Source organism: Hakea prostrata, chromosome 2 (genome assembly GCF_041222555.1).
Source record: "Hakea prostrata isolate BN-2017 chromosome 2, UWA_Hpros_2, whole genome shotgun sequence".
In the NCBI taxonomy this organism is placed as follows: Eukaryota; Viridiplantae; Streptophyta; class Magnoliopsida; order Proteales; family Proteaceae; genus Hakea; species Hakea prostrata.
Genome location: NC_142601.1, coordinates 59,077,411 through 59,103,568, shown reverse-complemented (window position 1 = coordinate 59,103,568; position 26,158 = coordinate 59,077,411). Strand labels below are relative to the sequence as shown.

General features: G+C 37.0%; 4 protein-coding genes and 1 pseudogene across 7 annotated transcripts in view; 2 read left to right on the top strand and 3 right to left on the bottom strand.

Moving 5' to 3' along the window:
- LOC149025305 (uncharacterized) overlaps nucleotides 1–3,942 on the bottom strand; it is a 37,160-nt gene extending 33,218 nt beyond the window's left edge. The window contains exons 1-4 of one of the 2 annotated variants that reach the window (XM_089145522.1): nucleotides 3,541–3,942; nucleotides 2,173–2,839; nucleotides 1,974–2,062; nucleotides 1,753–1,851 (exon numbers count right to left, since the gene is read on the bottom strand). In XM_089145522.1, coding sequence (XP_089001648.1) covers nucleotides 1,753–1,851; nucleotides 1,974–2,062; nucleotides 2,173–2,839; nucleotides 3,541–3,645 — 960 coding nt within the window. In that variant the 5' untranslated portion in view covers nucleotides 3,646–3,942. The remainder of the gene's footprint in view (nucleotides 1–1,752; nucleotides 1,852–1,973; nucleotides 2,063–2,172; nucleotides 2,840–3,540) is intronic. The other variant, XM_089145523.1, reaches the window with a different exon arrangement.
- A 1,717-nt stretch (nucleotides 3,943–5,659) lies between these two features.
- G3PP5 (Major facilitator superfamily protein) lies at nucleotides 5,660–7,686 on the top strand. 2 transcript variants are annotated; one of them, XM_089145521.1, is made up of 3 exons: nucleotides 5,660–6,875; nucleotides 6,984–7,289; nucleotides 7,392–7,686. In XM_089145521.1, the coding sequence occupies exons 1-3, from the start codon at nucleotides 5,909–5,911 to the stop codon at nucleotides 7,526–7,528; spliced, it is 1,410 nt and encodes a 469-aa protein (XP_089001647.1). In that variant the 5' UTR covers nucleotides 5,660–5,908; the 3' UTR covers nucleotides 7,529–7,686. The 2 variants fall into 2 exon arrangements, with proteins under 2 accessions (XP_089001647.1, XP_089001646.1); XM_089145520.1 differs by having other exon boundaries at nucleotides 5,666–6,875; nucleotides 6,984–7,686.
- A 3,153-nt stretch (nucleotides 7,687–10,839) lies between these two features.
- On the bottom strand, nucleotides 10,840–14,782 carry LOC149025303 (putative protein phosphatase 2C 27). Of its 2 annotated transcripts, none has more exons than XM_089145524.1 (4): nucleotides 14,414–14,782; nucleotides 13,387–13,590; nucleotides 12,527–12,738; nucleotides 10,840–12,348 (listed from the first exon to the last, which is right to left on the bottom strand). In XM_089145524.1, exons 1-4 carry the CDS (start codon nucleotides 14,585–14,587, stop codon nucleotides 11,787–11,789), a joined length of 1,152 nt encoding a protein of 383 aa, XP_089001650.1. In that variant the 5' UTR covers nucleotides 14,588–14,782; the 3' UTR covers nucleotides 10,840–11,786. The 2 variants fall into 2 exon arrangements, with proteins under 2 accessions (XP_089001650.1, XP_089001651.1); XM_089145525.1 differs by having other exon boundaries at nucleotides 13,387–13,587.
- Nucleotides 14,783–18,463: 3,681 nt separating this feature from the next.
- LOC149025302 (BTB/POZ domain-containing protein At5g17580-like) lies at nucleotides 18,464–20,775 on the top strand. The gene is given in 3 exon segments (XM_089143564.1): nucleotides 18,464–18,474; nucleotides 18,984–19,050; nucleotides 19,153–20,775. Coding segments are annotated over 3 exon segments (1,701 nt in total).
- A 238-nt stretch (nucleotides 20,776–21,013) lies between these two features.
- On the bottom strand, nucleotides 21,014–23,453 carry LOC149025301 (caffeoyl-CoA O-methyltransferase-like; annotated as a pseudogene).
- Between the last annotated feature and the right edge of the window lie 2,705 nt (nucleotides 23,454–26,158).

Here is a 26,158-nt window from a genome sequence, read left to right as displayed (position 1 = left end):
ACTGGTCAACGGCTGGGTAATGTGGTGGGCGCACCATGACCATGGTGTGATTGCTGAAGAAGGTGGAGGAAGAGAGATGATTTTAGCCTGGACCTGAATAGGTAAAGACTGTGCCCTAGGCCCACCTAATATATGTCAAACTTACAGCACTCTTCCACAGATAAAGGTCCACAACCATATTGCAGTGGAAGGCAGGCATGGATCCTAGAACAGGATGAACAGGTAATCTATTTTCTCCAGCCCCAATGTAGAACAGGGCCAAAAAAAAATCCTTCATCTGGGCAATTTGGTGGGATTTCCGCAACGAGAAGCTCTAACACCCACCTTAAGGAAAACAGAACCAGCAAAAGCCCTCTAACCATCGTAGTGTTAAATCACATTACAGAAGACCATTTCAACAAATTTTTGCCAAAAGACTATTTTATCCAGACTCCAGAGTTCTTCTTGGCCAGTTTAGGGTGTAAAATAGCAAAATTAAATAACCAGAATTTCAATGAAACAGTGCATTCTTAGATCCTGAAATGACATGACTGAGATTTCCAAAATATTGCATTTTTGTTTCAAAATATCATCTCATTTATGTTCAATCGAAATATGCAAAATTTTCAATACTCCAAAAAAATTTATTGACACAATCACAACCACAAGTACAATAGACTCGAGTTTTTTAGGAATGGAGAATAATCCATCATATTTTCCTCAGACGGCTCTGCAGCAAAGAATGTATCTTCAAGAAGGACACAAATTTAGAAGGCAAACTTCAACAAACACACAGTCCATCGGGAAAATAGAGTTCACCTGCAACTGTCATTCAAAACCATAGTTATGTTGGTCACCTCCAATGCCTTGGTTTGCCTAGATGCTATCATGCTGTGACAACTATATTCTAAATTAAAGAGCCTTTCTTAATAACTGAAGATCTGAGTTTAACCAAATAGATAACCCAAACTTAATCCATAAAACTCCTGAGAATGACTTTTTATTCAGGTTCTAAGCAGTAAGGATCCCATCAACCCATTCCTCCTTTTACCATGTGACTGCTGTTGAGCTGTTGAGCACTTCAAAGTGCTTGAGATTTGCAGATGCTCTCACTCTTACTTGATCTCTCATCAAATTATGACTATCACCCCCACCATGGCAAAGGATGAGTTCTCCCATAATTTACTAGTAAGCCTTAACTATCAAATTTTATAATAAAAATCGAGCATCCAATATATGTGCAGAGACGTCGGGTTTGTCAACTGAGTTGACGACCTAGCAATAGATAAAAATGATACTTTCTCTCTGAACCTCCTATGAGGACAAATGCATCAAGACCTCACGGCCTACATTAGGGATTTCAGACGAACAGGAAGGATCAAGAAATTTCGCAGACAGGAGATGCGGTAAATGTTCATCAGATGGTTTGGTTCAGTTTGGCATTTTCAAGTTGTCATCTTCAGACGATTCCAGATGAACATATAACCCTCAAAGGACAGTTGAGGCTGTATTATTTTATTTTCCGATTACAGTGCATCCCAATAAGTTAAAACTTTGATTCACTGTAGCAGAAAATTGTACCCATCTTAAGGATAGAAAATCATAGGTAACAATTTTACAACTTAAGTCGCAACCACCATGGTAAAATACAGATTTACCCCAAAATAAAGCATGATAGACAGCCAAAAAGGAAAATATAATCCAATTAGCAATTTGAGGTCCAAATACCCACTGAAGACATTTCTAAATGACATGGAACTAAAATGGACTTACCCCCAACTTCTGGAAGTAGAGTCGCCTCCACTGAGAAACAGACTCCCCACTCTCTAAGAAGACAGCATCCCCAGGGTTAACAACACGTAATCCTGAATGCTGAAAAATAAAAGTAGTAAGAATAAATTTACACTCCAAACTAGTACATGTCCAATTCTGGAAAGAGAGGTTCAATTGTGAATAAAAACTTCATTTGGAATCTAAGAAAATAGAAATTTTACCCCACAAAACTTAGCAATAGACATGTGCAAGTTATGACATAAGCAGACAACACCAAGAAGACCTGTGTTGCTAAGAAGTAGAGACCCAGCTTTTCAAAATTATCAAGGGGAAAAAAGTCAGATGGTATTAATGATAAAAATAAATAAATAAAATTATCACAACTGAAAGCAGGACAGAAGATTTGAGTCAAATGCTCACTTTTACCCAAGCAAAATACAAGTGGATGCCCTTTCATGAAGGCAGAAGGGGAATCCAACATTACAGCTTTTGATTCAGATGAAAACTTTGGTGAAGAATCGATGGTTGCTTTTTTGAACAAGCAAGAATTGCCAGGGTTTGCACTAGGATGCCCTTGTCTCAGATTCATTCCTCTGTCATTACGACAAACTGCACGATCAAAACCTGTACTTGTAGAGTTTGAACCCTGAAGATTGAAGTTTTCCACTTGAAAGTTATCACGCAGATATGAAGTACAACCATAGTTGGTAGTTGAGGCCATCCGTGAAGGGACAAACTCGGCTGCATTCTCCATGTTTCCATTATGTAGCCGCTGATTGAATGGCATAATAGGTGAGATGGGAACTCCACAATGGGCGCCACTGGCCACAATATTGCTACCATACTCGGGAAGCTTACTAGTTGTCATGGCTGATTTTGAACTTGATTGCTGAAACTCGCATTGCAACTGTGGTGATGACCCAGAGAGGAGCGCTAAAAATGAATTTGCCATGTCAGGCTTGCCTGACTGACTGGCACTTAAGTCCAGATTGTTGTGCATTATAGGTTGCTGTGTGACTCCACTGTCTGTAAAGCTAAATCCATGTTCTCCAAAGGGATGAAAGCTCTGATTTGCAATTGCCTCTATCTACGGGCAAAAGTGATACAAATTAAGGAACACATAACACATCTATAACCATGAAAAATAAACGCATAAGCAGTACAAAAAGAAGAGAAGGATAACACTGAACTAGGTGGCCAACATCACTACAACTGCATTGATGGTAACGGCCAGAGATAACCGATAGAATATATGATGCCAATCCAATTTCATTCATTCTGCATCCAGAGTTTAGGGGGGACTATAGAATTTTTATTTACCCTTCCTTTTTTGCCATTCAAAGGTGAACCACAAGAAAAATCTAGCCTTATAGAATCTTCCTACCCAATCATATAGTCTCATGAATGAAACAACAAAATCACTCACTGGTGGTCAGTCCAATCAATCAAGTTACATTAACTACCGTACAACCGACAAGCTACGAGATGCCACACTCCACCACTAGCATTAACGTTATCTTCACTGGCATTATCCAGGTCTCAGCTACCCAGTCGACCATGGAGGACTAGATAACTAATCCTACGGTAGAGCAAGAGCCATTATGACCCAATGTAAACCCATATTCCTTCACCATTCAGCCCAGTATGAACCACATTCTACTGATTCTGCAGTCCGTGATACTATACACTACTAATAACCGCCGTTGAAGCCATGATTCATGCATGCCATCATCAAACAGAAGAATAACAATAATAATGAGCATCACAGAGTTAGATTGTCTCTAATACCTGGTTTCGATGAGCCTGCGATGGTAGGGTTGACGACGAAGACAGCAGAGGAGTCGCGGACGGCTGCCAAGTGGAGCTGCATTTGATCTGCCAAGAACCATCCATCTCAGGAAAGCTCCAATCTTTTATCCCTTTTCCATCTGAACACCTATAGACTCCGATAAACTCTCGAGATTTCTCAGCCTCTCGGAAATCGCAGCCAAAGAAAATAAATGCAATGGAAGGATCGTCACAGGGATTTGGGGCAACGAAAGAGCATTGACAAAGAAGGAAGAAGTGACCAGGAAGATATTTTGGATTGCTATTTGATGATTTGGTCCGCAGTCGGAGAAGGAAGAAGTAGTAAGAAGAGAAGTGGCTGACTTCTGAGAGAGAGAGAGGGCGGGGAAGAAGACGGGAGGTCTGAATAATGGCCGCAGTGTAGTTGCTCGAGGCGCGGGTATAGCTATTGCTCACCTTCTGACACGTGTGAATCCTGAGACATCGATTGTCCAATCCCAGGTCAGATAGAACATTAGATTGAAAATCGTGGACCGTTGATTATGGTTACAGCTGGTGGTTGTCTGAAACAGAGGTCCTGCTGGCATCGCAGAGTACTGTATGTAAGTGCTTCAGTCTGGTTCAATTAGGCCCACGTAGGGTGGGGTGGACTCCTGGATGGCTTATGTGTTTGGGTCCAGGGAACATACACTGCTCCCATGGTGCTTTTTCACTGTATAATAGGTGGGGGACCAATGTAATATTTTCGATATTTTATTTATGAATTATTTTATGAATCCAGATCACTTTCTTGTCGGTATTTATTAAGATTGTGTTTGTTTGCAAAGGTTCGGTGAAAAGAAAATAAATGACAAAAAAAAAAAGTAGAGCAAATTGCACTGATGTCCTAAAATAAAGGTCTTAAAGCTCCGATGTTCCCACTTTATGTTTAAAAAGCATAGAAATCCTAAAGTTTAATTTTTATTGGATATATATTTATCTAATTTGTCACTTAAAATCTTTTAAACACAGTTTATTAAATAAATATATTTTTAAATAAACTTCGATTAATTGTTTTCAATGATAAATTTGATAACTATATTCAATGAAAATTCAATTTTGGGTCTCTGTGCTTTTTAAATATAAGGTGAGGTGTCAATGCTTTAAAGCCTCCATTTTATAATGTCAATACAATTTTCTAAAAAAAACATGTAGGTTATATATATAATGGAATGAAGACAAAAAAAAGAAAATAATGAATTTTATAGGAAAATATTAAAATGTAAGTCTTTCTTTTTTGTTTTTCATATGTTTGATGTTTCTACAAGATTTCACCTATAAAGTAATAAGATCAAAAAATTAACATACCACTTCACCAACTTTCTTACTTTATAAAGCAAATGAATCATACTTTTAAAATTTAATAAAAAAATATACTTTTTCAAAAAAAATTTTCCACCCCATTTCAATCCCAACAAATGGATGCAGCTTAATGGATCTCTCTTCTAATTCATTTTATTAATTGGTCTATCATGTTGTATTGTGAGAAAACAATAGGAGTTGACTCTTACTTTATCACTACTCAACCATAGCATCACACCTCTTGTAAGTTGAAGAAGCACTTGGGGGAAGCCATGTGTGCCCCTTATTGAGAAGGTGATCGAGGTTGCAAGTTTTCGAACTCATATTAAGTCTTCCATTTTCTTGTAGATGTGTGTCATGTGTCCCAACATCACATCAAATAGTTAAAATCCATCTATAAGTCATATCGCATTATTTCATTTAAAATTTATTTATAAGTCAAATGAGATATTAAAGATTTGGGACGCATAGTACATTTGACAATGACAAGGAAATGGACGGATAAATTTCCCCATGTTTCCGGGTAAAGCAACGGGAGTAACGAGCCGTAGGACAGCAACTCAACCAAAACAATCCGAATCAAGGTTTTATTGGTTTAAGTCCAGTTTGATCCGGTCCATCCAATAGCACTCAATAAGCCTAATAAGAAGACACAGCCCTACGCAACATGCTGCACTAGAGTTGAAGCCAGAAAAGACAAAACCGGGATTAACATGCAGTCCTGTGGGCTGTCACAGCACAATTGGAAACGGCTCGGCCGGTACACACTATGCGGTCGGGTCTTGATTGAGATATAAAGACGCCGGCACTTCGTAGGCATCAAGAAAATGGGGAGCAGATCGAAGTTGCATACTTGTCTGGCCGGCCTTCGCCAAATTGATCGAGCCAGAACAACGTTGAGAGGATCTAAACAGGAAGAAACCCAACAACGAGGAGGGATACACGGAAACGACGGAAGATCCGAGCTCGAATTCTCTGAACTTGCTAATGTTTCGTTTTCAGGTCTTCATTAAACTGAAAGTCAAAGATGGAAGCCATTCCTCGAACCATAGCTCCCGGTTTCAGGCTCCTATGTAAGACCCAAAACTCTGGGAGGAGTATAGTTTTCTATCAGACTCTAGTGCTTCTCGTCACTTTCTCCGCCTACGCTGCATTTCATGCCTCTCGGAAGCCTCAAAGCATCGTCAAGAGTGTATTAGGTCCAGACGTTCAATCGAGCGATGCTATAATAGACAAGAATTCGAGCTCAATCGATACAGGGTGGGCTCCGTTCGATGGTGAAGATGGACCTCACAGGTTGGGTGAGCTCGATCTCGCTTTCCTCTCAGCTTACTCGATCGGAATGTTTTTTGCTGGACATATTGGAGATCGGATCGATCTTCGATATTTTCTTTCATTTGGAATGTTTGCTAGTGGGATTTCTACTATTGTCTTTGGATTGGCTTATTGGTGGAAGATTCATTCTTTTGGGTTCTTCTTGCTGGTTCAGATCATCAGTGGATTGTTTCAGTCGACGGGTTGGCCTTGTGTTGTCTCCGTTGTCAGTAAATGGTTTGGAAAATCGAAAAGAGGGCTCATAATGGGTATATGGAATTCGCAAACTTCGGTTGGTAATATTCTCGGTTCGATAGTTGCATCATCAGTCTTAGTATATGGTTGGGGTTGGTCCTTCGTATTACCTGGAGTTTTCATCATTGTGGTCGGAGTAGTGGTTTTCCTATTCCTCATCGTGTCTCCGGAAGATGCAGGGCTTGAATCCGCTATAGAAGACGTAGAGATGATATCAGATGCTGAAAATGTGACAGCTCAAGAAGAAATCAGAGGGGAAGAAGAAAGTCTTATTCAGTCTGGATCTCCTGATTCTGCTCCTGCGATTGGATTCTTTGAGGCATGGAGATTGCCTGGGGTGGCTCCGTATGCGTTCTGTCTCTTCTTTTCCAAGCTTGTCGCTTATACTTTTCTGTACTGGTTGCCCTTCTATATAAGGCACACAGGTATGCTTAAGCTTACACTACCCAGTAGAATTATTAGAATTGAAGTTTTTGTCTTTGATTGTAGAACTTTTGGTTTTAATTGATGAAATATTAATGTTGGCATTGAAGCTGTTGCTGGCGTGCAATTATCACATGGAACTGCTGGAATGCTTTCTACAATATTTGATGTTGGAGGAGTATTTGGAGGGATTTTGGCAGGATATATTTCTGATAGGATTGAGGCTCGTGCAATTACTTCAGTTACATTCTTGATATTCTCAGTCCCAGCTCTTATTTTATATCGAACTTATGGAAGCATCTCTATGCACTCCAGTATTGGGTTGATGTTTCTGTGTGGATTGCTTGTGAATGGTCCATACTCTTTAATTACAACCGCCGTTTCTGCTGATCTGGGAACACAGAGCTTGATCAAAGGCAATTCCAATGCTCTCGCTACAGTGACCGCCATTATAGATGGTACTGGTTCGGTTGGGGCAGCTCTGGGTCCTGTATTGACGGGATATGTTTCCTCTGCAGGATGGAACAGCGTATTTTTTATGCTTATTGTTGCTATTCTTCTTGCGGTCTTATTCTTGATTCGCCTTGCACGAGCTGAGCTTACTGGCTTGTTGACTGAGGGGAAATGGTTTTGGGAAAGCATGTCAGTGAGGTGAGAAAATTTCTTTTTTGCTTGGTCAACATTCATGTATGTCTCTTGTTCTCTCATTCTTCACACTTAGCTAAACTTTGATATGTAGTTATACTTGTAAAATGTGTACAACATTACAAATGAATTTCTTCATTTTTCTCCTATTTTATTTGGGAGCGGCGACACACTCTTGTAACATGTGTAGTGATCTTCTACTGTGGCATTATCAGCATTTGAAGTTCCTGTAACTATACCTATTTGACCAGAATAGGTTACCAGAATATTCTTATTACTTGGGATTCCTATTCTTTTTCTTATTTTGATCTGAATATGCCTTCTCTTTTTTTTCTTCCCTGTTTTATAAATTTATGAACAATGTGTTGAATTGCTTCCACTGGTTGTTGGTCATTTGTTTTTGGAAAATAAAACTGTAAGACAAACCAGAAATGTGAAAGGAGAAAACCAGGTGGGAGGTTACCAGAGAGTTTAGCTATTGATATTAGTATCCCCCCTTTCCAATACTTTCTTTGGATAGAAAACATAGTATATTGATCATTTATATTTAGACTTGGAAAACATAGATCATTGATCATTTATATTTAGAAAACAAAGATTTGCTAAACAGACTCCCTAATAATACAGCTATGAAAGCGAAATAAGAAGAAAGAAGAGACTGTGTCCATTGTAGAGGCAGTCCCTTTGTGGTTACACAGTATGGCACTCTCGGTTAACAGCATTTTCTGTAATTTCATGGTCTTTTGAATCATCGTTTTGAACTTCAGCTCCATGGCTATTTGAATTCTTCAAGAGAAGGACATAGTTGGGTTAATGAGCACTTTCAATCCGGCTATGTTGGATTCTGGTACTCGGATCACAATCATCAAAGTGATCTAGATGGTGCTTTGCACTTCCAAAGCCCCCCCCGCCCCCATCTTTTTTCAAGGTAACTTCTAGTTTGGATTGAATATGCTGGTGGCTCCTCAATTCTAGTTGGAAGAGTTTTACTAATGCTTTCAAGATCTTCTAGGTGGAACCTGTTAATTGTTTTATGCCTTATTTTAACCAATTTTAGGTAAGGTATCTTATTACAATTACCATGAGTTTCCTTTTGTCATGAGCTCCATTTTTCAATAAGATCTATGCAATAAGTGGAAACACTCCACCAGCTGCTGTACATGACGATTGTTACTTTCGACATGGAGAATATTTCAGTTACTAAAAAGGAAATAAAAAATCCTAATCTCATTTTGATGGTTGAAGATATATGCCAAGATTCATGTGATTGGATAGGTCATTGTTTGTTTGAGTGGCATGAAGAAAGTCTAAGCCCACCTATTAGGGTATGCTAGATGCACCCTATTTCCGGTGCCCTGGAGTAATCTTGAAACTGTAGGTGTAGAACTCATACTTGTATGAGTTGGCTAAAAGTTGGATACTGGAATATAAGCTTAAGCAGCCCTCCACTATCGGCAAATGGGAGTGGCAGTGCAAGGCCATTCCCTGATTTTGTTCTTTGTTTATCTGCATCTTAAAAATCAGGAAGAAGATAATTGTTTTGCATTTATTTGTAGTATCTTCTTGCAGCGATAATATAGTCATCCAGTGATCAGGACCAGTTGATATTTGGTCCCCTTGATGCCCTCATTTTTTTGAAAATTGTTTTTTCTTTTTGAAAAATATATCCTTCATTACTGGGTAGCTACTTCTATTTGCTTATTCAAAATCTCTCCATTTGAAGTCCCTGCTGCCTTTGCAAGTAAAAAGATTAAGGTTATTAAATTTGGATGCTGATGGCTATATTTCATGTGGGTGAAAATTGGCCCTAGTATGGTTCTGTTTTTTGTGTGTGAAATGGTTGCATATGATTGCATTTCTCTGTCCTAGTTCCTCAAGTTTATTACTGTATATGCAAAGTATATAATTTCAATCTATATCATGAATTACTCAAATAAAAAAGGTGGGCTTGAATAGATTTTCAGAGTTCCATGCTCATGTAACAGTAACAATTCCAAGTTGTATGTCCAATTGTCCATTTATCTTTGGTTTTAAACCTAAGTCTTGGATAGGTAGATCAGTGGCGCACAAGCATTTCTTCCAACTTGTTGGACATTGAAAAGATACCACCGTCCTCTGTTGTTTCAGGAATGTAAACTTCACAGCTGCCCCCAACCCCAAATTAAGAAGACAAGAAAAAAGAATAGAGACAGGCATAAGGAAAATGGAACAGAGCAGGTTAAGATGAGCATTTAGTCAAAAATATATCAAACAGCATACAGAGTGCTCCTAATATGTCTGGAAATGTGAAGTATGGATTTGTTAATCAGTACAAACGATCTAATCCAGCTTACTAAGATACTTTATCTGCCAAAGCAAGTCCTTGAAAGTTGAAATAGCTTTTGTTGATGAATTGAAATGTGAGAGCATCAGCAGAAAATCAGATGGTGGAGAAATTAACCAAGCTAGACTCTTCTCTTCACTGAGTAAGGTATATTGAAGAAATAGAAATGTACAGGAAACTACTGCCTTCTTGCTTTGTTTTATACAGTCACTAAACTGTCATCAATATCAACTTACCTCAAATTGCCTAGTTCTGGTATGCAGCTGACAAAAACTTTTTTTTTTTTTTTTTTTTTGGTCAAAATTGGAATTTGTAAAAAGCCCTCCATACCAAAGTTTCTGGAGGCCATGTAAGAGTTGCCAATCAAAAACAAAGGGGGTGTATCCCTCCGGACCCTGAACAACCGTAAGATTGGTGCTCCTTGAGCAAGAAAATCGTCAAAAGTGTTCTGGTTCCTATTAACAAAACGAGAACCTACAAAAGAAAAACAGGAACTAAATTTTCTGATCTCCTTCACCATGCCTATACCAACCCAATCGAGGCTTTGAGACTTTACAGAGAGAACATCTACTGCCGATCGGCAATTGGAAGAAATCAAAAGCCTGGGCACTGCAAGAGACTTCATCAGCAACATGCCATCCCTGATGGACTTAACAGAAATAACACATACACTCCTACATGCGGTTGTCTTCGCTGCCAAGAAAATTCCCTGTTCATCCCACAGAATACATCCACGTCCCCCTGTACCATCTTCCTGGGTCCATGAGCCGTCAACATAGAGCTGGGCAAAAGCTAAATGAACGGTTGCAGAAACAACCCACCATTGAAATAGGAGTTGATCGTGGCTTCAATATTGACATATCCGTGACAAGCATCCTTTTCTGTCCAAGGTAATAGTTGGACTCAATTAACAAAATTCTTGAAATGTGTGAAGAATGGACTGAAAGCCTTTATAGAGTGGCTATAATCCATCTTATTTTCCAGGAACAACGGAAGAAAGAGTCAGATTGTTTCAGTTATGCTCGCATTCATTGTTAATGTAGTACCTTTTTTATTCTCTTCAATGAGGCAATAAGGCTAACATTTAATGGAACACATTTCAAGGGCCTCATTAATCAGCAGGTTTTTAGGCTATGCTGGAAGTTTTCTGATTTCCATCTTCTGCCATGGGGAAACCGCCACCTGAATCTCATCAGTTAGGTGCAGAACCACAACTGCATCCGACAAACTTCACCTAAATTTTCTATAGTACAACAGCAAGATTTCCTGGTCCAGGCCTGCAACCTGTTAATTCTGTACTCAAAACTTGGTAACAGCCTTTCCTCATACATTGATGCTCTTTTACGAAGGATGATGGTAGGAGTAGGATCTCTGGGTGTTGGCCGTGAATGAGGAGCGAAAAGATGCTCAATGAGGAGAACATTTCATCGGAGGTAATACACTAGAGTGTGCGTCCAGCCCTTGATTGTTTGGCCTGATTATGACAACAATCCCACCGCGAATGCATGGTTTAAAATGAAATGCAGGTAGATGACTGGACAATCACATGAATCATGGACTTTAGAGCCTTGGACAAACTTATTTCCCCTTTGTTGAGCTACTGCATTTGAACTGGACAATCCAAAGAGAGGTAATGTTTCAAGTCACTGCCTCATCGGAAATCAAATCCAAATCCTGAATGCAACAGTTCCCTAATCAACCGGTAGCTGGCCAGTCAAATATTACCCTCTAAACTATAAAAGCGTTCTGATTGTATAGAATTTAGAATATAAAGCTTAAGAAATTGATGATCTGAAAAGTGCCACAGAGAAAATTGCTTACACTTCTCATACCAATAGGTCCAATACCAAGAAAAATAAAAAAGTAAAAACAATTTACTTCTCGTATAAGAAACATCAACTCTAGAGAGTAACTAATTGATCAGCTACCATACATCACTTATCTCCTAAAGACATCTGAGACTGTGAAGAGTGTGCAGCCCCTCTGCGGATATACACCTTCTAACTTTATTCTTTTGCACCAGGTAACGGGGAGGTCTGTCTGAGTGGAAACATATTAACACAATTGTTACATTGTCTGTTGCCCCTCGCTTTATTGCCTCCTCCACCATTTCCTTACAGCACAGCTTCACATCATTGTGCTCCTGGAGTCTCCCCCTAGTGAAATCAACAGCATTTTGATTTGAAAATACATCCCACACTCCATCACTACCAATGATTAAGAACTCATCCTCTTTGGTGAGTGTAATCATTTTCAGTTCTGGTTCAGCACTCAAAGGTCCTCCTTGCTCACTGGTTTCCTTCATACCTTCAAGGTGCCAATTCCCAAGAGCCCGGGTTACACCCAATTCTCCATTCAGATAACCATCATCAATGAACCCACCCAAGGATTCAATGCGCTTCCTTTCCTTTATACAGCAGGGTTTATGATCCCTTGACATTTCTATGGCAACTCCAACACGTGACAACAGAGCCCGACAATCCCCAGCATTTGCAACTAGCAGAGATCTGTCCGAACAATATCAGAAGGGTTAGTAAATTGAACTTAATGCTACATTTCCTCTTTCTCAGTCACAATTTTGGTGTCTCATTATTTTCTTTAATTATATACATGTTTCCCTATTTTGCTTGTGCACAAATTTGAAGAGCAGAAGTGCCCAATGAGCAGTACGGATGGGTGACTGACCTCCCAAATATCATTGCAGTAAGAGCAGTTGTGCCAGAAGACAGGGCAGACTGCAGGGAGCATCTTTTTGCGAATGCAGCATCTGTCTGCATAAATGACCTCATAACGACCTTTTCGAGTTCCAGAGGAAAATCTGCATCCTCCACTATGACCCTCGGCAAAGTGTCACGTACAAAATGCGAGGCACCCTTCCCTCCATGTCCGTCAAATACCTGCAAGAGTTCAAACAAATTTCATTATCAGATGTCTTACTCTGCACAGAATACCCAGTAGGGGATGTTTAATAATAAGATGCTTTACACAAAAAGAGGACCACAGGCTGCTTCATCTCTGCCTATTTTTCTCTTCTTCTTTCAATAAGTCCATCATTAAATGCAAAATTACTGTCTTTAAAGTGAAGAAAAAGTCATTGCAATTTCAGCTTCCGGTTATATGGATTATGAATAGATGGCCGTTGGCATCTTTATTTAGTGGGTAGACAGGGGGACACCCACTAAGCTAACCTTCTTATAACTCTTGAGAAGAAGAACCGGAACTATCCATAAAAGATATCAAATTGCTGACACATTTGCCAGCTCAAGGATATAGAGACTGAATCCTGTCATATTTTGTTATATATCCTCCAATTAAGAGTACTAGATTTCCTTTTCTTCTCAAAGCTTCTTTCTAAACTATTTTTGAGTGTAAGATAACTTTGGTTGCTCATCAACATAGGTAACCTTCAAGAAATTAGACAAACAGCCATATTTTCTCTTTTTCCAATCAAATTATTTTTGACACTATATCTGAAACTTGTCTACTTGTTTCGGCTCAAAATCATCGATAAGAATCAACTTAGGTAGATTAGACAAAGCACTTACACCAAATAAGGAAATAGCCTCTTTGTCAAGGAAATCATGGCCAAATTTCCTAGCCAGGTCGCCAATGCAGACATGGGTATCCTCCATGTGATCGCGGCTTCCAATATGAGCCCATTCCCCTGACCGAATAGCTGGGACAAAGTTCCCTGAATTGTTTTGTTTAACATCTGCAACCACTTTGTCCTCACAAACGCTTTCGAGCTGCTGAGTACCAAAGATAATATGAGATTAAAAAAGCATAAGGGTTAGTGTTGAAAACTAAAACAATGGTAGAAGTTTCAAAATTTATCATACTGGGAAGACTTCTGGAAGAATTTCCTACATTCACCATCTGACATATATTGAACAATTCAATGAATAATCTAGTATTTGAGTCTTCTTCAAATTCAGCTCTACCCTCCGCAGAAAAATAAAATAATATAAGAGTAGACTTTCAGCTATTTTTTCTGAATCTCAACGAACTCATAAATATTCATACAAATGAATTCACTAGAGAACTATAACCTGGTTAATTTTTTTCCCTTAATTCTGAATTACCTAAAGCCCAGAAATTCGAGGAGACCGACACAAGAAGGAAACTGGAAGAATCCGCTAGAAAGAGTACCTTAACAAGGAAATGACCAGTCAAAAAAAAGGAGACAATGACATAAACACAAAAAGAATGACTAAAGAATAACAGGGAAGAAGAGGAACAAGCAATGCTGCAATAGCTTCAGTGAAATGAAAACGTAGGGGGAAAAATGAAGGGTCAAAATTATTCTTAAAGTAGCTTCAAATGATAAGAGGGGAAACTAAATCAATGACAATTAAGTGAAGAATCAAATTAAATGAAGAGCAACAAACTTAAAACCCATTGTAAGTACTAAACCCAGAAAAGTAAGCCGTGAAAAAAGCTAAACGGAAATCCATCGGCGGCATTCACTAGTCCTGCTAATTGGGTTCGTCAATTTTTTCTTCGTTTTACTATGTGCGAGTGGCCAAATAAAAAAGGGGGTGGGGGGAGGTGAAGAACATCTGAAGCTCTTACAGGAGATGAATTGGAGAAGAGACAATCATTTCCAGAAGGAAACAGATTAGAGTTACTCCTCGGCGAAGGTGAATCCTGTACCCAATTCTGCAAGCTGGAATTTAAGAAACCTTCCCAAGTCTTCTCTTGGTTTTCCTTACTTTCCCCTGCCATTTCTTCCTCGTCCACACACATGATCTAAGGAGTCGAGAATTAGGAAATTACAGAGAGCAATGAACTGAAGAACGGAAGAGAGAGAAACAAATAACAATTATTAGAGGGATAAGAATAAGATTTGGCGAATCTGGTTGATGGGAGAAATCGAGGGTGATAGAGTTTGAAGGACAAGTACCAAGAACAAGTAAATATCAAGCGGAAGAGAGAAGAGAGAAGAGAGAAGAGAGCAAAAGAAGCTGATGCCAATTGCCAAGCCCAACTCCAGATTTTTTTATGAAATACGTGGCCGAAATACGTCTGTGACGGTGACCATGAGGCATTGAGGTGTAGTTACTTTTTTGTTCCAGGTTTAAAGTATTCTACGAAACGTTACGGTACAATACTAAGCTGATGTGTATTCATATTTGATATATAAGTCATATAAGCAAATACCATATACATCTCTATTGGATTGTTCTGCAATTTATTGGCTAGTAAAATAAAATACCCGATATGGACAATACTCATGACCAATATGCCAATCGATAGCTTCACGCCCTAGTTTCCTAGACCTAGTGGGACCCATGAGTCCATTACATTGTAGATCATCGTCTTGTAATTAAACATTTCATTTTATAACATGTCGAAATTTGCATTAACGGGATTCATAAATAATATATTTTCTTTATTTATCAGTTAAAAAACGAGGTTATGGGTTTGACTCTTGTGGACGACAAAGCTCCCTCTAATGCCTCTGATGATGTAATCAAGGAATGCACAAGCAGGCTTGGATAAACCTCAGACAAAAAACAAACAAAAAAAAAACCCAAAATACATAATAACTAACGTTGTTAATAATTTCAAATGGAAATGAGGTCAAAATTAATTAATACATGATTGGTAGAGTGTAGAGATCCAGACTTCTTAGCAAAGAGGTCATGGATTCGATCCTTGCAAACAGTGTCTCTCTGAGGATGTAATCAAGGTGCGGATAAACTGGCCCAAATGAAACTCAACTTCCAAAAAAAACATAATGAGATTAAAATTGTATAGAATTTTACATAACATGTGAAAATTAACCAAAACACAAAATAACAAATAAATAAAAAAATTTAATATATATACATATATATAATTAGGCCTTTTTCATGATAACTTATAAGTATTTGGTATATGCAGAATTTTGACTGTCTTTGAAAATCATTTGGTTATGAAAGAGTTACATCCATAGAAGACTGTTATTATAAAAAGTGTTTTTTAATTGATATTTATCTATTATTTTTAAATTTCAATTATCATAAATTTTAGGCTCTTTATTGTATCAATTATCATTTTCAATTATGAAAACTTTTAATTAGTTTAAAATATTTGGTGTTTATTAGGAGTTTTATTTTTATTTAAATTAATAAAAAAGCCTCCAAAATCTATAATAAATTTTTTGTCTATTAAAAAGTTTATTATGGATTATGGTGCGAATTTCATTTTCTTCATTTGTGTGCAGTTTATTTGAAATTTTATAGTTAGATGAGGGTAAATAATCGATACACATTCTTTTATAAAAATCATATTTTTTCTTTCTTTTCTCATTTTCTCAATATCATTTTCTAACAATTTTATTTTATTTTAACATATCAAACTTATTTTTCATTCAATAATTTATTTTCAACAAAATTCACCAAACCATTTTTCATTCTTTACCAATGATGAATTCTTGTACTTATTTATTTTAAATAGGCCTAATAGAGAATGATAATTAATACAAAAAAATCTAGTCATATTTGATTTTGCATTATTGCAAATAGACATAATATTAGATTTTTAAAATGAAAACCTGGGGTTCTGATAATGCACCAGAAACTGTTTCTAGTGTTATGTGTTTCGAAAAATAATTTTTTTTAACGAAAAACCGTTTGATAAACATATTTTTGGCTTATTTTAATCAGTTCTCTCCCTATTTTTTCAATAAGTCATTTTATTTTTTGTTAAAAAAATAAGAACTAATTTGGAGCATTTTATAGAGAATAAATTATGTAATGAAAAATAAATTTGATATGTCAAAATGAAAATTTAATTAAAAATTTGAGAATGGAAATTGGCCCATAAAGAAAAAGAGGTTGAGAACGGAATGTTAGAGATTGGAAGTGAGAAAAATGAGAAATGATAGAGTTTTCATAAAAATAATGCATGTTTACGATTATACCATTAATATGCATTTAGATTATTATAAGCAACTTTCACTAATACAAAAAGAAGATTTAAAATGAATAGCAGACACATTAAAAAAAATAAAAATGTGAAAAAATAGGATGATTACTGATAAAAACAAAAACATTTGTATTAGATTATTTTTTAATCAAAAATAGAAATTTGTCTGTTTTTCAATTCTCAATAACCAAATTTGACACAACAATTATTTGTTGTTTCATTAGTTTCTATAAGCAAAAATGGTTGCAGGGTGATTTTAAGTGAAATTAGCTTGTTCCCAAAGACGTGATTTCTTTCTATAGTTGCAATTGAACAAATTTACATGTCACCTATCTGATGGACAAGACGGAGGGCCATGCGGGACAATTTTGCTGTTAAAACAATAACTCACTAAGTCAACAATATTGGATTAACCAAAAAATAAAAATAAAAAGAAAAAGAAAAAGAAAAGAAAAGAAAGAGAGCAAGAAGAAGTTTAACATAACATTCAATTTCCACCAACAGGCATCTTCTTTTCAATCTATTAAGTCCCTAAGGTATCATCTATCATCTGTTAGCCACAATCTAGCATCACAGGGAGTCCCGATCTGCGACACCCCATCGGGGGAGCACAAACCACCCCTAAATACGGGAACCCAGGGTTGGGTGATGGGAGTTTTTTTTTTAATATTTTTTAACTATAGGACCCACTGATTTTGTGGTGATAAAACCTTCAGTGCTCACCAACGGGGTGATGATCCGAATTCCATCACAGGTATAATTGTTTACTCAAGCTATCGGTTCATCCACCAGCAACATCCATTGAATTAAGCTGAAGATCATCTTTCTTTCTGTTGTCAGGTTCCATCTAATCAAACATGAAGGAGATAAGTTTGAACAGTGAGATATGATTTTCTGATTTTTTTTTGGGTAAGATTCTCTTTTTAATTTGCACCCATCAAATCATGTCAGTATATTTTATGCAAGACAAGTAATGGTTGTCCTATTGTATTTACTTAAGAGCTTGGAAAAGACTATAGAGGGAACGGGTAGCTTCCTTGAATTGAAAGAATGGACACGTTTCAAGAAGTAATTTTTATCAAAAGTCTACAAATACTGAAAATGCATAGATACAAGTCATACAATTTTATCAATCGCCATTAAAAGTATTTCTTGAAGCACAAACATCATGAAATGTTTGTGATGTTCTTTTAAATAGAAACACTAAATGAGTTTTCAAATGGGTTTTAGATTTTTGGAATAAATAAATATAGTTTAGGATAAAAAAAAAATTCTTTGGGTAAAAGAGAATTAGGTTTGGCTGGAATTATTAGGATAAACTTGTTTGGAATACACTTTTTGGTTAATAATTTATGAGAATTAGGTTTAGCTGGAATTATTATGATAAATTGTAATTAGAGTTCGAATTATTGTTTTAGAAAAAATGGAAATAAGGCCAGGAGTTTGGATTACTATTAATAAAACAATAGTAGATTTATTTAAAGATAAAGAAAGTGTAAATTAAGAATTAAAAAGTTTAAATATTCAAAGAGTTATAATTGAATAGAGATGCTTAGATTCAGTTAGTAGTCCAGTAGAACTCCTCTTTGAAATAACCAACTTCCATCTATTTCGTCATTACTCTTCAGCATCTCTTTCTCTCTCTATCTCATCCCAACTCCGCAGGAGGATTTCTCCTCTTCTATCCTCTGCAACATATAGAAAATTAATATGGGAACAAGGTAAGATCTTCCCATTGTCATTGTTTGAATCTTTTGTTTCTGCTTCCAACCTTCTCAGAGAAGCTTTCTCTTTCTATACTCTGCAACTAGAAAAAATTAATATGAGAACATGGTAAGATCTTCCCATTGTGTTTGAATCTCTTGCTTTTAAAATAAAGTCCAACCAAATTGAATAGTTCATAAGCTTGTGAGTATTAGTTGTTTTCAATTTACTTTAGATTTTGATGTTCCTTCTCGGAAGATTTTAGACTGTAATCTTTTAACACTGAATTCAACTAGACAAGCAGATGTGGACGCACTGAACCCATTTATGCATCAATAGGTTCTAAAAGTTAAGTATCCTAGACCACAGAACACAGGAAAGCAAGAGAAGTAAAATGCCCAGATAATCATTTTGATTCGGTTCTCCCCTCTGGGAATATGATAATTTCACGGTTATATCGGTTTCTTTGTTGATTGTTCAATTGAGATCTGAATTTGGATGGGGTTTCAATTGTTGTTGGATTCAGGAATTTTGTTTCTACATCACCTGGTCTCAAACTTCATGTGCATGGTAGGATCTACAGGCTAAACAGGGTAAGAACAAATATAAAACACAAACGGACAAGTGACAACCACTTGCTACTACGTTATATCCTTCTGTTTTTTCATCTTCTTTCCTAACATCTATACATGCAGGATCTTGTGGTTGCAAAATCAGCTAAGCTAGCACATCTAAGCAAGGAAAGCCAACATGAGAGGAAGCCTTTGCTTTCACTCCCTGATATCCCTGGTGACCCCGAAACCTTTGAGCTAGTTGCAGGATTCTTCGATGGTCATGAACCAAAATTTTCTGCAAGCATTGTTATCCCTCTTATATCTCTTGCTTCCTATCTAGAGATGACAGAAGCTCACTGCCCCAATAACCTCTTGAACAAGTCCCTTGCCTTCTTCAAGTGGAGGGTCCTTTGCAGCTGGAATGAAACCATTAAGGCTTTTAGAGCATCAGAGCATGTTCTTATGCAGGCTTCCAACCTTGGTTTGGTCGATGACTGTTTAAATTCACTCACCCAGAAGGCACTTACAGATCCCACCCTTCTTGGTGGATCGATACAGTACGAGATTGATGGCAACAACAACGACAATGGATTGAGAAGGGTTAAGAGGCGGCTTTTTGTTCATGACCGTGAATTTGAAGATTTGAACACATTCCCTCTGTGTCTCTATAAACTTATCATGTTGGCCATGGTCCAGCACGGTGTTCGATCAGATTATGTTGCTGGGTCACTTTTCCAGTATGCGAAGAAGTGGGCTTTCACAAGTTGCGGAGAGTCAGGTGTTCTTAGGCATATGAAGATGGTCTCTCAGAGAGAAGTTATTGAAGTTGTGGAGAGGCTGTTGCCTGATAAAAGAAGCTTAATACCCTGCAAGTTACTGTCTGAAATGCTACAAGCAGCAATTACCTTGCATGCTGGCTCTCGCTGCATAAATGGGTTTGAATTTAGGATTGGGAAACAACTTGATGAAGCCACTGTAGAAGATCTCTTGATTCCTTGTCAAAGTTATGCAAGAGAAATGCAGTATGACACACAAAGTGTTATGAGAATTTTGAACTACTTCTGTGAGAATTATCCATCTGAAAAAGACCTCATCATAGTTGCAGAACTAATGGATGAGTTTTTGGCAGAGGTTGCAGGGGATATTGATATGCAAAAAGATACATTTATATCTTTATTAGCAGGGATATCCGTTGCAGCTTCACACAAGACTGGACGAAATGCTGATGGGATGTACAGAGCCATAGATATCTACTTGGACAAGCATACCTATCTGACGGAAACAGAGAAGGATGAGATATGCAGTGTGTTGGATATCCATAGTATGACAGCAGCGGCACGTAAGCATGCAGTGACGAATGAGAGGCTGCCGCTGCAGGTGGTGGTGCAAGTACTGTTTGTGGAGCAATTGCAGATGAGGAATATAATTGCTGATGAGATGCAGGGTTTAGAGGAGAGGTGTAGAAGGGAGGAAGAGAAGGTGACAGTGCCGAGGGGTGAGGAAGAGGAGGTGAGAACAGAGATGGAGGAGATGAATGGAAGGGTGATGGAATTGGAGGAGAAGTGTAATAAGATGAGGAAAGAGATTGCGATAGGTCAGAGAAGCACTTTCCAAAGAAAGAAAGGAAAGGAGAAAGGAAAGGAGAGCTTGTGGAAGCAATTGAAAGGTAAGTTTGGGTGCAGTAGTAGCATTCATGAACATGCATGTCATAAGAGGAAAAAAGAGGACAGTGCATCCAAGTAATTTTCTGTTATCAACACATAGGTATGTAAACAGATCAATTCAAACCAGCCATACTATAATTTGTATTTAAATCTGTAGGTTTTCGAATGGATTTGAATAGCTTTTAGATTTTCATTTTCTTAAAACTGATGATTTTATACATGAACACAAACTGAATAAAAAGTAGTGTCTTTACATCTACATTCCCAGTTGAAACATGAGAGTAAGAGTGAATTAACATTTGAGTCTGTCTATAAAAAAGGTATATTTAATTTTGACATTATCGAATGTGTCTACATAAGGTGACCAATAGAAATCTGTGACATTTCTATACGAAGATCAGAGGCCAAGAAGGTATTCAAATCCATGATTACTCTCCTCTCATCCCTTAAAATCTCAGGGGCCTGCACTCCATCAATAGTGACTGTTCCATGCCATAGGGTATTGTCATCCAATTTCATTAACTTCTCATGATTTTTTAATGGATGTAATTAGGTTTATCAGCAACAACAAATGCAAAGTCAAAGAACTCCATTACATGCTCACCACCCTACAAAAGTTACAAAATGAAGATGATGCATGCTGCCTTCAAATAAATGTTGTTGGGTAATATGAGATATGTCAATTCATATGTAAATTCACAGCAAGTGCATGTATCAGAGATAGTTCTTACATCGGTGACCAGCATTTCATCTAAAACTGTTATAGCATTCGAATTGATAAAGTTGATTTTGTGCTCCACCCCAGCCTTCTGTATGAAATTATGAGTGGCAAACCGGTCTCATAAGCCTCCCTATCTGAATCAATTGCTGTTATCTGCAAAGACAAATAGTATCATGATATAATTAACATGTCTTTAAAGAATTTCTTCCCTTGGTTCCAGGTACAGATGTCTTTGGCCAATCCCAGAACCAATCCATTACCAGGGAACTATAAAGGAAGGTAGGATTCAATAAATTTCAAAATGAAAAGAAAGTTTTTGTAACTAAACTTTGATAATCCCCTACCTTACCATCATCTGGCGATGCAAGAACAGTAAAAAGGAGAGAAGAACATGTGAAAACTCCAAAGGAGAAAAGAACAAGTGAAAACTCCGATCTCCAAGGTCTTCTTGGCATTTATGATCTACAAAAGCATCGATAAGAACTGCTCCTCGTCTGCAGGAACTAGCATTTAGCTCCTGCGGTACTCATAGTTAATCATCACTAGATCAAAGTACATCCACTTTTCTTTCTTCTTGCGGAGCAGAAACCTGGGCAAGTGAACTAGTATGATTGGCCAAATTTTAATTTTTGTAAAAAGTTTACTTAGTATTTGGGTTGGTTTTAATTAGAATTAATCGAATTCAGATCGAATTAATTCGAATTGAGACCACTAACATTATCCAAATGAAACCAAACTGAACCCAATTTATTTTATTTTTGTCTACCATTCTCGGATGCAAGTCCTTTGTAATTCAATTTCCTACAATTCCCTGTAGGATTGTTACACCTGATAAACAATCAACATTAATGAATCCCTAAAATTTCACCAAAATTGTTCTCTTTTTTACGACCAGCTTTTAATTCATTAAGTCGTATTTTTAGGTTTGGGCTCACCAAAAACCATAATGTTGAATGGTGGCTTCACTGATTTCCTTGAGCTGCTGCTCATGCTCTCTTGGGTAGTAAGCACTTGTCTCTAACAAAGTGCAAACAAAGCAGAACCCAGAAAAATAAATGTCGATGCCCTAGACTCTAGAGCAGATTATAATTAACAGCAAATCATAAAGAGAGCTACCTCTGGAAGGGCTTCACTTTGGAGGATGGTGAGCTTACGATGAGTTTTTGGGGTTCCATGGTTGAAAACCAGTGGAACTCTCTGGCTCCGAAGGGAAGAAGATCGGAACGAAGGAGATAGAAGCTAATATGACTAATATAATGTGTAGAAGATTATGCCAGATAATCAGTTAGATTAAGAATGAGCTTTTGTCACCTTGGAAGAAAATCGGTTAGCTTCAGTTACTCTCATTCCACGTGGGAAGGTTCAACTATCTCAACCGTTCAATAGTTGAATATTGTACACTTGTACTCATCTTTAAACCAATTTAATAAATCCTGGTCAACGATCAAACCAAACCTAAAAATCACTTGCTCTCACTCACAAGCCTCTCAACGGTTCCAAAACTTCAGATTTTATGATTTTCGAAAGCACCCTCATTAGGGTTTGTTTGGCTACATAATCCAGGGATTTCAAATATCTAGATTCATGAATGCAAGATTTATACCCGTTTGGTTGTGAAAATCTTTGGATTCATGAAATCTAGAAATTCATATTTTTACACAAAAAAAATGAATCTATAGATTTATGGGTATGGTATGAAAACCTATTATAAAAGCGAATATTTCATCCACAGATTCAGATTAACCAAACAATTAATTTTATGAATTATGTCTCTATAAATTTGAAATCTTTAGACTCATGTAACCAGACGACCTCTTTAAGTCACCGCAAAATCACCTTCTGAGTTTCTAACCTCCTCCAAATGACATTTGCCTTCAAAACTTATTGCAATCATTGAAACATCGGCTAAGACCACAGATAAATTACTTATGAAACCTTACCACTGGCATGGGATTTTCAGATCCTTTAGTTTCCAGCCGAGGACCTAATTTGATGTTTAAATCGATACAAAACCCACATTTTTTCTCAACCAAAGCGGTTTCATCAATTTTACCCATCATCTAACTACGCATTTGACAATGATCCTCTTGAAAATTCCACTAGACCTTATGTCTATTATTATTTTCAAGCACATTTGAGCCTTGGAAAAAGCCACGGATTCTAGAAAAGTAGACAAATTACTATATGAGAGGGACAAAAGCCAAGCAACTTTGATTCCAGTATGATGATTCCAGCAACTGAATGCATGCCTGCCGGAATCGATGATGGCGAAGTTGTGGGAAGAGGGTGGAGACGAGGGTTTGTGAGTCGATCGAGGTTTCATCCAATGGTTTTATCGATGAACCATCTTAACTAGACCAGTTTAACAGGGACTGATTACTTAAAATTATTGAATGGTTGAGATATGTTAAGAAACACGTGGCGGCTCCCTGGTAGCGGCCATCCGCTACATTGGTCACTATAGAAGATTTTAACCCCTTATTTTGGATTTTTATTTGCAACTGCTACCGCCACGTAATTAAAATAAAATCAAATGATTGAGAATCAAATAGTGAGGGATTACTTATAAATACTATTCTTTATGTTTACATTTTAAATGTTTAAAGTTTACTATTTTACAAAATAAGACCCCTCATTTACTCGACTCCTAAATTCCTATTTCATTTTGTCCGGTCAAATCCCCATGACTTGGGACCAAGCTTTTGAGAAACCAGAGCACTCCGGTGACATAATGATCTCACTACATTCCAATGAGTTCGATTCTCAGGAGTTCAAACATTGTTTGTTTGCAATTTTGGCATTTATTCTCTCAAGTGCTTGAAGGATGCCTTCTCTGCTTTTGTGTGAGACCATTACTCGACCAAATTCCACAATAAAAAGTGTGGATTGTTGTCAACTAGAGGCTTGACTAACCATATAGCTGCACTTCAATGGAAGTCTTCAACTTGATAGCACATGTGTTAGGTAAGGTGAATTTTCAATAGAAGTCTTCAACTTGATAGTACAAATGTTGGGTAAGGTGAGCTTTCAATGTATGGGTGTTATTTATAAACCGTGGAGATCAATGGCTCATGACGCCAATAAAGGACAACCGTATCAATTTCCTAAGCTCCCTTGTATAATGATTTCTTTAGAAAAGCTTGATCATCCCACAAGTGCTAGTTAGCAACTTCACTTTTCTAGTCTCAATCATATGAACATTTTGACGGTAAATTTACTTGAAACATATGGTCGATGTTGTGGTTCCTCCCAAGGTTGGTTTATAATTGAAGAGGAAGATGGAGGTATCCATAATTTGAGTCCTTTTAACAGTGAGATCATTATGTCACCGGAGTGCTTTGGTTTCCCATAAGTCTGGTCCCCACATAGGGATTTGGGAGTCGGATAAATGAGGGGTCTAATTTTATAAATTAGTAAACTTTAAATCCTTAAAATGTAAAAATTAAATAAATATATATTTACAAGTAAAACTCCCGTGTTTGATTATCAGGCGTGATCACCACCATTGGCAGCAATCAACAGTAGCTGCTGCAAATAAAAATCTCCTTATTTTAGTATATATAATAGTCTTCACCTTCTAATATAAAGATATCAATTTCTGAAAGAAAATAATAAAATAAAATAGAAGAAGAAGAAAAACCTTATTCACCCTTCCGTTAGATCCACAACTTTCTTATCTCAATTGATTTTCTAATTTGCTTAGAGGATAATTAGGTCATTCTGTCGATTTTTTTCATTTTTTTCCTTGCAGGTACTCATCCAGGAGTGGTAATTTATATTCCTCTTTTATAGCACTAAGTCAGTTTAATAACAATGATTTAAGCTACACACCAAAATTGGCATAGAAAAATAACATATGAAATCAAATCTTTGTCTTGTTCCATGATACGGTTTGCTCCCATATTACTGGTTTTCTTAACACTTTGACATCATTAATGCATATTGTTAATATCACGTATTAATCTCAATGAATTAATTTTTTTTAAAAGATTATTTAAGAACCTAATATCTTCATTAGTTGTAAATCTTGATTGAAGAGATTAACACTACTATTATTGTTATCAAATAACCCCTACCTAAACCAATATCCAAACTAAAAGTGAATCTAACATCAATCGAGAAAAGTTTAGGGCCTGTTTGGTTACATGAACCAGTCAACTTAGACATGAACCCGAAACCCGTTGGTTGAAAACCTAGACAGAAACTGGATCCATTTCACTAAACGGACGGATTATGGGGGAACCGGATCAAAAACTCGCACCCAAACACCCGACAATGTTTTTGGATCTTCCCCCAACTCTTTTATAATTATAACTCCGTTGATCCTGTTTGATTCCCCCGTCTTCTGTAGGAACATTTCTTTGCTCCACCAAAACTAACGACTCCCTAAGAAGATGTATATTCCAAAGGATAATTAATTATCGAAACTGAAGATTTTCATGTTGAATGAAACCCATGCGAGTGCTAGGCTTGATCCGAGAAGGCATATGTTGGTGATTTTTCAAAAATTAATGAATAGAAAAGGAAATATCTTTGAGAGTAGTTATGATTATTCCTCATAATGTGGATTTTTGATCTTTTATTGTTTGTATATATTCTTTCCATCAAAGTAGATTTACCTAATTCATACCAAAATTATAACAAAATCTAGACTTTCTATGACGACATGATAATTCATTATGTGAAGGTAATGTACCCCCATACCCGTTGTTACTTGTCCCAAAATATATTTGTTCTCTTTAACTTTTCAAACATTACTTCA

Coding starts and splice junctions, on each gene's coding strand:
- LOC149025303 (XM_089145524.1), bottom strand. CDS start 14,587: ATGTGTGTGGACGAGGAAGAAATGGCAGGGGAAAGTAAGGAAAACCAA. Junction 12,739..13,386: donor AGGCTATTTCCTTATTTGGT/GTAAGTGCTTTG, acceptor GAACTCTTGCAG/GTATTTGACGGACATGGAGG. Junction 12,349..12,526: donor ACTGCAATGATATTTGGGAG/GTCAGTCACCCA, acceptor TTGTTCGGACAG/ATCTCTGCTAGTTGCAAATG.
- G3PP5 (XM_089145520.1), top strand. CDS start 5,909: ATGGAAGCCATTCCTCGAACCATAGCTCCCGGTTTCAGGCTCCTATGT. Junction 6,876..6,983: donor CTTCTATATAAGGCACACAG/GTATGCTTAAGC, acceptor TTGGCATTGAAG/CTGTTGCTGGCGTGCAATTA.